This window comes from Camponotus vicinus, unplaced genomic scaffold (genome assembly GCF_025532165.1).
Source record: "Camponotus vicinus isolate PSW18456_S1 unplaced genomic scaffold, iyCamVici1.0 SCAF_4, whole genome shotgun sequence".
Lineage (NCBI taxonomy): Eukaryota > Metazoa > Arthropoda > Insecta > Hymenoptera > Formicidae > Camponotus > Camponotus vicinus.
In genome coordinates, this window is record NW_028141976.1 from 11,415,449 (window position 1) to 11,425,648 (window position 10,200).

General features: G+C 43.2%; 1 protein-coding gene across 1 annotated transcript; it reads left to right on the forward strand.

The window, feature by feature from the left end:
• The first annotated feature begins 261 nt into the window (after window positions 1-261).
• LOC145969725 (uncharacterized) lies at window positions 262-3,491 on the forward strand. Its single transcript, XM_083095930.1, has 2 exons — window positions 262-1,663; window positions 2,727-3,491. Exons 1-2 carry the CDS (start codon window positions 660-662, stop codon window positions 3,070-3,072), a joined length of 1,350 nt encoding a protein of 449 aa, XP_082952056.1. The 5' UTR covers window positions 262-659; the 3' UTR covers window positions 3,073-3,491.
• The last annotated feature ends 6,709 nt before the right edge of the window (window positions 3,492-10,200 follow it).

Consider the following 10,200-nt stretch of genomic DNA (forward strand, 5'->3'; position numbering starts at 1 on the left):
GAACGTTCGCTCGCGGGTTAAACAGCTGTTGACCCCCGCGATCGCGATCGCGATTCACGTTTCCGGATTCCCCCCCGCGGGACGCACGCGCGTGCGTCCCGCGTGCTCGCCGTCGCGGCACGCAAACCGGCACCTAACGTCAGACCGCGTGCGGTCAGGCCCCGTGCAAGCCGGGTCCAGGTCGAAACGTCGCACGACGGGCCGGCGAACGACTCGCGGGCCAGCTGTGGCTGCTCTCTCTCCCTTGAATCCGGCGCCCGTTCCTCGCGAACAGACCCATTTTGCCTCGGATACCTGCCACCAGGTGGCTCCACCAGCAGTACCCAGCAGCGGCGGGCAGGGGCAGTCTTCGGGGCGCCTTCGCACCGCCAGCATCGCGCGCGCGTATCCTCTTTGCCTCGTTACCGTCGTACGTTCGAGTACCCCGTGTCGGAGGATCATCGCCGGGAACATGTGACGCGCGCTCGAGATCTCGTCAAGAGTGTTTCGCACCGGAAGAACCGGAGCACCGGAAGGGACCCCGGCACGTGTGGTTCGACGGTTGCGACAGCCATCAAGATCAGTCTGGAGCCATCGGGTCGAGAATCGCCGATCGTCTTGCCAATGATACCGGCGGGACACGAGAGGCTAATCCGGGACGACTCGAACGACGGTGGAGGATGCAGCAGCAGCAGCAACGGGAAGAGGAGTGGCAGCAGCAGAAACAGGAGCAACAGAGACTCGTAATGGTACCGTCGTCATCGACCTCGTCCCCGTCGTCGTCCTCGTCGGCCACGCTCGCGACGGATCCTCGCGAGGCCGACGAGCACGTCGCCGAGATCGACGGCCTCCCGACGGGCTGCTCCGAGCTGCCCAATCTCGCGCTCCAGAGCGTCGCCCTGCGTCTCCAGAGCGTCGCCCTCCTCTCCGCGCTGCAACGCGCGGCTCTTCTGCCACCTGGACACGCAGCCGCGGCCGCCCTGAACCTGCAAGCGTTGGAGACGTACCTGACGCTTCATCGTCTTCACGCGAGCGGCGCGACTTCCGGCGTCGCGGCTTCCGCGCCGGCGGCGACCGGTCAAAGGTGCTCATCGTCGTCGAGTATCTTGACCTCGACGACGACGACGACGACGACGACCGTCAAGGACGAGGCGCCGACGGTGGATCAGCTGCTCCGCGCGGCCGAGGACGACGAGGCGCGACTCGAGTTTGTGACCGACGACAATCTGGCGCTGGCCCTGCTGTCCCCGGAATTCCTGTCGAGCGAAACATCCGGGACGAGCGGCTCTCCGTCCGGCCACCACGAGCTGCTCCTGCGACGAATATCCGAGGGGAATAATCGCGCGAGCTCGTTGTCGACGACGGCGGCGTCGACCTCGCGAGTCTCGTCCACAGGCGTCCCGCCGTCGTCCTCGTCGGCCTCCTCGGCTTGCTCCTCGTCGTCCTCGTCTTCGTCTTCCTCCTCGTCCGCGCAACACGCCTCGATCGCGGTGGACTCGAGTGTACCAAGGACTTGCCGGACGTCCAGGCCCAAGAAACAGTTTATTTGTAGGTTCTGCAGCCGACAGTTCACCAAGAGCTACAACCTGCTGATCCACGAGAGGACGCACACCGACGAGCGCCCGTACTCGTGCGACATATGTGGCAAAGCCTTCCGACGGCAGGACCATCTCAGAGATCACAGGTAACGTAATGACGAGCGCCTGTAACAACTTGATTCTTTTCCTGCGAGAGCGAACTTTATATATCTGCAGGTTTTTGCGCGATACGTATTGTTGCATGTGCACTAAAAATAATTTAAATGATTAATGAGGGAGATCGCTCAATTTTTGATTATATAAAAATTGACTTTTAGGTTTTTATATTAATAAAAACTTTTGAATTCTAGTCAGATATACATATAGACATTTTTATTATACAACATTTAAAGATAAATTATAATAAATTAATAATAAATAAATAGTAAATAATAAATTGTAATAAATTATAATAAATTAATAATAAATAATAATAGTAAATAAATAGTAGAATATATTATAATAATATTTATTAAAATATAATTTTATTAATATATTAAATATTAAAAAAACAGTATTAATAAATTTATTATAAAATAAATCATAAAATTTTTGTGTGTTTTGAATTAATAATAATAACAATAAATTTGCATTTGATTTGTGTAAATCATGCTTTTAATCGATTAAAATACATGCGGAGGAAATGAATGCTATGACGACACGTTGCGTAAGAAAATTGAGTCGCACATTAGTGTGCGTAAGAGTTTCGATGACGGTTTACGCGTATATTTATCGAATTCATTTCCTCCGCGCGATAGAGGAAAGATTTAGAGACCGCCGCGTATATTTATCTCTTTATTGTGTCGCAATTAATTACGCGCACCGCGTGCGATTTGCGGACGGACGCAAATCCGCGGAACGCCTTCTCCAGCTCGCGTAATTACGACGGTGATCGAATGACGTGTACATTACATTTAATGCTCAACATGTCACAATACATTCATTCATTTTTCACGTAGTCACGACGTTTTTCATCCTTGCTTGATAACAAATAGCGTCGCGTGTATTACTTGGTGATTACTTTTTCAAACGATTATTAATTTACGAGCGTAAAAAAACTCAACGAGATGTAAGAGCTGTATAATTTTACGAGAGAAAGAGAGAGAGAGATGATTTAAAGGGAAATCAGTCGTGAGATTCAAACCGAGAATGTTTCTCTTTTTTCTACAGGTATATTCACAGCAAAGAGAAACCGTTCAAGTGCACCGAGTGCGGCAAGGGATTCTGTCAGAGCAGGACGCTGGCTGTCCACAAGATTTTGCACATGGAGGAATCGCCGCACAAGTGCCCCGTCTGCGCCAGGAGCTTCAATCAGAGGAGCAACCTCAAGACCCATCTTCTCACTCACACGGACATTAAGCCGTATCATTGCGCCTCCTGCGGCAAGGTCTTTCGCAGGAACTGCGACCTGAGGAGACACTCGTTGACCCACAATCTCGGGGTGCCGTCGTCGCCGCCATCGGATATACCCACCGTTTCCGGTTCGAGCACCATCGTCCTCCAGGAGACGTCTTAGTGTCCGACTCTTTTTTTTTTTATTCTTCTCGAATGACTCGAGACGACCGTCCATGGCACGCTTCCTTCCAACGGATCGATATTGAGATTATAATTGTAAGGGCGCCGCGATCATTCGATTTCGATCTCTTCTATTGGCGAGTTTCGCTCTGTATCTACCTGCCTTGTACTTATCTATCATCGTTAACGTTTAGAGCGTAATCATTGTTATGTACATCACGATAAGTGGTATATCGTATACGGAGATTCACGTGCACGTTTAGATCTGTAATTGTTCTATGTTATGCGATACTCTTTGATAATAACGTATAGAGGAATGCCTCTTTTTCTTCAACTGTGTACCTACCGTACCTACGTGTCCGTTGTGTTCTGTCTGTACGTGTGTGTAAAATAAACATTTATTATTATTTTTTAACTCAGTCTCTCGTCTACACCCTCATTTACTCTCTTCAAGCAGCCGATCGAATTGGGCCTAAATTCGAGCACTAGGGCTTTCCACAAATGGGATTTTATGTATTCGAGATTTCCTACGTACATTTCATTCCGATTGAAAAGGGATAAAAATTAATCTTAACAAAGAATGACGCTAGACTCGTTATCGCGATAGAATCGATCGAGTCCATCTCTCTTTGATATTTATTGGGGACTACAAGCGAGCTGAGCACGCGCCCAATTTAACACACGTAAATAAATTGGTCTACGTTTATACATGTAACAGCGCGAGACATGTTTTTCAGCCAACTTAATCTTCCCATGTGTGATTGTTCGAGATGTATAAATCAGGTGTTGGATAGTATTCCACGCGCCGGTTTAGTTGAGCGAGAGTATGTCGGCCCGACCGAATTCCGATCCCTCTGGTATTAAACCAGGAGGATCTCTCTCCTCGCCTCCTCCTTTTTTATCCGTTCCGCATATCCAAGCTAGGGGTATAAGCCGATGACGGGCCGGAGAAGAAGAAGAAGAGGAGAGACAAAAGGGCACGGCTGGTGAAGTTAAAGGGGAGGAGAAGCTAGAGGTGGAGCAGGAGGACGAAACGCGACGTGTATTGTGTTACAAAGAACGGGGCCGCCAGGTGCGCGGGACATGACACCGCGATACGGTGTCTAGAGTTACGTTTCTCTTCTCGAGGGTGCAGAGAGGGTGGGGGGGGGAGAGGAGGGAGACGGGATCTTCCTCGACGACGCTATTTCGGGGATCTATCCTCGGGTCCTCTCCTCCGGCGTGTCGATAAGCGGAATCTTGGCAGCGGACCGGTCTCGAAGAAAGGGCGCCCCATCCGACCGAACGTACGCATGTATGCGCACGTAAACCCGGGGACTTTCGAGCTTTCATAAATTCTTACCGGCGGACATTTTACCGCGAATTACGGCCCGTCGTTTTACCGCAAAACCCGCGTTGGCCAAATCGCGTTTACGGCGAGGTATACATATGGGAGTGAACGTTGCGAGGAGAACAGGAGAGAGGACATTGTCGGCGATGATGTCCCGGATGATGCCGAAATGACTTCTCCCGGTGGGAGATGGCTTTTTGTGTCGCGTACGTCCGTAAAATAGCGTCTCGGCAGCGACCGTCACGTTCGAGGACGCTGCGGAACCTTTAAAGCGTCCCTCTTAAGCCAGGCACGTGTCCCAGACTCCGATTTTGGGTTAACTCGACAATAGAGAAGGAAGATTACCAATATTATCGCGATGTTTAACTTGGAGTTGAATGGAAAAAAGAGGCTTGGATAATATTTTCCTAGGATCCTAAGGAAAATAAATTTTACGACACTACTCGTGTAGCGTGACATTATAACGTAGTGTTAAAATGTCACATTTTTATGATGTAGATATCCTAGATAATCTACAGATAATCCTAGAATATCCCTGCATAATTTCCGATGAGAGCCATATTGATATCGAACGATAAGATCAAAGTCGTACCGTAAATTATTCGCTCGTTTTAGCTGTCTAATTATTACGTACCCATAAGAGTGTTTATTTTAAGAGTGTTCGCGCAATATAATTTCCGCACAACTGCGATGTACATATTATATCCTACCCTCTTTCATTATCCCGAGAAACTTCGCGCCTGGAAAGAGATTATATAATTTAACGCTTATATAATTATACAGAGCGTAAGAGCGTAGGCGGCACATCCTTAATCAAGGCGATCGTGCTATAATGAACATCGAAGCCATCTCGTCGCACTTTTTCCGACTGCTCGAATCTATAATAGATACGTACTCATATATAATCATGTATAATAAATAATATAAAATAATGTAAGGCAATAATGTGCAATAACGTATGTGTAATTTGGATAAGTGGAGAAATGTCAAAGGAACGAAAAAAACGGACGCGGCTTGGTTTTGGTGACGATACCGAGTAGAGCAAGGGTACTACTCGGTGCGAAGAATCGTAGAAGTGAGGAAAGAAGGGGTGAGAGGGGGGGTTAGAGGGAAACCAAGGGGACACAGAGGGACCACACGCGCGCGCCGCCCACAGATACGCTATCACTTGGCTACAACTCGACGTGATCTGCATGCGCGTGTCCCCTCTTCGTCACGACGCGGGGAGGAAGAAAAAAGGAAAGGGCAAAGGAGCATATTCTCTCCCGTGTTCCCACTTAGGTGTGCTCCCTTCACCCCGCCGATCTATCTGCGCTGATTTAAGGAGTCGACGAGGCGTCGATCGCGCTCTGTCTCTTTTTTTCTCCTTTTTTTTTTATTTTTCTTTCTTCCTTCCTTCCTTTCCCTACACCTCTTGTGGGTAAATTCGATCGAAGGGATGAGACTTTTCACGATGTCACATCGCGATTTGTATATCGTGATGGATCCGTCGTTTATCGTTGTGCCTTACGTTATCTCGGTGCAAAAAAGATCTTACCGTTCATAACGTTTAATTTTTTTGTATATTTGTGATTGAAAATTATTTTTACTTGTCATTTAAAATTTTTTTTAAAAGTTAAAAAATTATTAACTATGAAAAATTATATTTATATGTATTTAAAAAAATTATATATATTATAAAATTATATTATATAAAATTATATATAATTATACTTCATATTTATATTTATACTTATATATTTATATTTATATATCATATATTTATCTCTATATATATCATTTATATTTATACAATATTTATATACATAATACTTTTATTAATAAATTATGATTAATAAAAATATGTTAGACATATTTAATATACTTTTGCAAAGTTTTCAGTATTTAATTGATCAACAGATCTTTCTCTAGTGGCATCAAGCAATTTTAGGCAACGAAGTAAGGAGAGAATTTTAGATAATAACGCGATACGCGCGTATATTGCAAGAGAATATCTTTCGCGATGAACAGCGATTGCTCGATGGTTTTTTTTCGAAAAACGATCCGGCAATAAAACGATTACATTACGGCTACGTAGCGCTAGTTATATCGATTTCATCCGCAAATTATCATAAAAAGAGCCGATCCTCAGCCGCGGATCATTAATCCGCGAGGCTTCGCGTTGCACAATGCGATACTCCTCCTTCGCGAATAATTTCGATACTTTCGCAGCCTCCCGAAACGACATCAGCCTACTCGTTGCGTAACTCAATCCCGGCGTATTTACTACTTATGCAAATTGAAATCGAGCGATGCCGCGTAAACCATGAATTTACTTCCAGGAGAGAGAAAGAGAGAGAGAGAGAGACAAACGTCGTTGTCGATCCGCGCGGTCGCGTGATCGGTGGAAGGAAGAGAGGATCTCCCGAAGAGCGCTCGAGATCCACCGCTGGCACGCGTGCCAGTGTGCACGCGTTTTTTTTTCTCGTCTCCTTTAGCGTACCTACGCACCTACGGGGGTATAACATCTCCATACGCGGCAGAGAGTCGAGTTGTATGTAGGTACTTACCGATATACGATCGGCGGACGGTCGTCGTCGCGCGCGCGAAAGACGGCCACCCACGATAGGATACTCTAGACGCGCGTATGTATCTCGCTTAACGGAATCCGCGTCGGAGTTTATGACAGAGACACGAAGCGCACTTACGAGCCGTTAAATTGATTCCTTAATTTTGCACGGATCGATAATAGAATTTGAAATGAAACAGTAACTTTTCTCTCGAGCGCAAGTTATTTTTTCCTGCAGTTTTGTTTTTTAATACGATTCTGGCTTTCAGATTCCGGGCTCCATCACATCTTAATTTAGAGAATTTTCGGCTATTATATCATGTTATAACAAAAAATATAATGCAAAAATTTATGTATAATATTTATTGTATTAATTTGTGTATATAATTTATTTATGTATTGTATATATTTTGATTGTCAGATTTGTATTGAATGAATTAAGAAGAAATGCTTTTGATAAATATAATTGAAAACTACTTGATAGAATTTCGATGATCGAATTCACAAATTGTTCACACAATAGATTCCATATTTAATCATAAATAACTTATTAGCCATAATTAATACAATCAATTTCTTTTAAAGATTGAAAATTCCCACACATATATGATTTTTTGATTGCTAAAATTTCTGTAACACATTCCGTAGCTGTAACATTATAAAATACATGAGAATAGTTTATTTTTGTAATTTTGATTAAATTTTCTAAAATTGTGACGTTATACAAAATTTTGAAAGCTGGAATTATATGTAGTATCAGAAAAAAATTATAGGAAATGATTAATCTTTTTTTTGCATTTTTAATAAACTATAATAACAGTTAATTATAATACATTATCATTATTATTATATTATTGTTACTATTATTATTATTATTATTATTATTATTATTATTATATATTATTATACATATGATAATATAATATGTATGTAATAATATATAATATCTGATAATGATAATTATTATTATATATTATTATTATTATTATAGAAAAACTTATAGAGAAATCACACAAATCTCTTAAAAACTTATCATCTACGTCGTGTTCCGATGAAAAAACTCTGACGACACATCAGATCAACTATTTGATGTTCACCGTGTAAATAAGTGGACACGACGAAACGTAAATAACAACACGTTATACGTCATAAAATTCGGCGCCCGCTTTTCACGGCGTACCTATAGAGCGCTATTGTTTACGCGCGTTTACGTCATTGTCATTCGCGCGGTGAGACTCGAGTGAGTAGGCAGTGTCGCGAGTCGCTCTGCGTGTCGTTGTACTCATTATCGCGATCGTTCTTCACGATTATTAACGATTATCAACTCTTGTGCGTAAAATTGCTAATGTCACATCTTCGGAAAGGAACTTCTCGGTCGTCGACAGGATGTGTCGCGTGTATGATTCCCTTCCAGAGTGACTCGTGTCTTGTGCATACAATATTGTTTATAATTTAATATTTTTAAAGTAGAATTTATTGTAATTTTTACGTCGTTAATAAGATTGTAATTATGTGTTTAACTACGTAATTAAATTACTTACCAAGAATTTGAAGTCTCGAGAATCGAGCAAATTGTACACGCAGTTATATGCAATTATATAATTATAATTATCAGTCATCTCGTCGAACTATAATAAAAACGCAATTAATATCGGGAGTGTCGTAAAGAATCGCGCGATTATAATTAACCGTGTTTTCGCGAGTGACTGTCATGAAGGAGCGAAGGATGAACATCAGGAGAGGAATCGAAAGGCGTTGATTGAAAACCATCGAAAGGTGAGCGATTTATAACTCATTTAATTTATCGTGCTATTCGTAAAATTAATTGCCTATTTATACCTCATCGATAGCGATTTATTTTTACGTCATTGTATAAAATGCAAGTTACATAACTGAATACATGACAGACTTGAAAAATGTAAACTCGCAAACATAATGTACGAAATATTTCACGGGAGTACGCGTAAGAAATGATAAGCTCTTATAGATGAAAGGACTTGCTCCGTTCAACATCTCTGCCGCTGACATTACATTACTTTTCCCTCTCATTACGTAACATTCTCATTGGGTTGTACTCATTCGTATGCATCCGATAAAGTCGCTATTATCATTGTTATCCGAGCGATGCGGCTGAATCTTGCCGATGATCTCTTCGTTCAATGTCGTCCGCAGTTGGAGCGAGAGAAACGCCCGAGTCCCCGGCCCTTCATCGCGAAACAAACACGCGAATCGCGATCGCGAGCCGTGTGTGTGACACTTTGCCGGCGAAAAAGCGCGCCTCGCGTGTGCGTGATTGGAGAACGCTCGACCGTGCGTATGCGTGCGTGCGTGCGCGCGCGCTCTACGAAATGCGGACGGGCGGACAGGATGACGGACGGCAGGAGGCCCCGGGCAGCCGAGAGTGGTGACTCGCGCGACACAAGCTCACACTCGCCCACGCATTTTCAGGCTCTCGATCCTCTCTCATCGGCCGGCCCGGCTTCCCTCCTCTCGTCTCTTCTCTCCCCCTCCTCCTCCCTTACATCCTTCTTCTCCTTCCTCCCTTCCCTGGATGTAACAGGCGTCGTACCTTGCACGACGGACCCGCATGCCCGGATAGAGACGGAACGCTTTTCTTCCTACGTATTAGTCCCCGAAGCGTTTAATCCTTCTGTGTGTATATACTTTTGGCCGTTTAGGTTAGCGGAAATATTGCAGAAATATCACGCACTTTCTGCCACGTCGAATAATAGCGGTGAGGAAGACAAAGCTGTGTTAAGCTGTGCAAAGTCAATGCTAAGCTTCAAAAGCTGTATTATCCTTTAAAAAATGCACGGAGAAAAAAAATATCTTCCTCTATTGAAGAGAAGTAGAGAGAAGTGCAAAATAAGTAAGTTGCTTATTCTTCGTCTACAGGGCAAATCTTGCTTTGAAAGAATTTGACGTTTAATTGAATTCAATTTCTCGATACATTTTTCTTCATATGGACAAATCGAATCGTATAAAATTAATGCAGTCAACAATTATTATATAATATTTTAATATTATATGTATATCATATATATAATTAATATTATATATTATATATATATATATATATATATTTTTTTTTTAATATTATATAGTATATATATAATATTAATATTACATAACAAATTATTAATATATTTTATTAATATATTATTAATATTAATATAGTCTCTCTCTCTCTCTCTCTCTCTCTCTCTCTCTCTTTCTCTTTGTTGGTCGTGATCAGACGATTGCAGAACGAT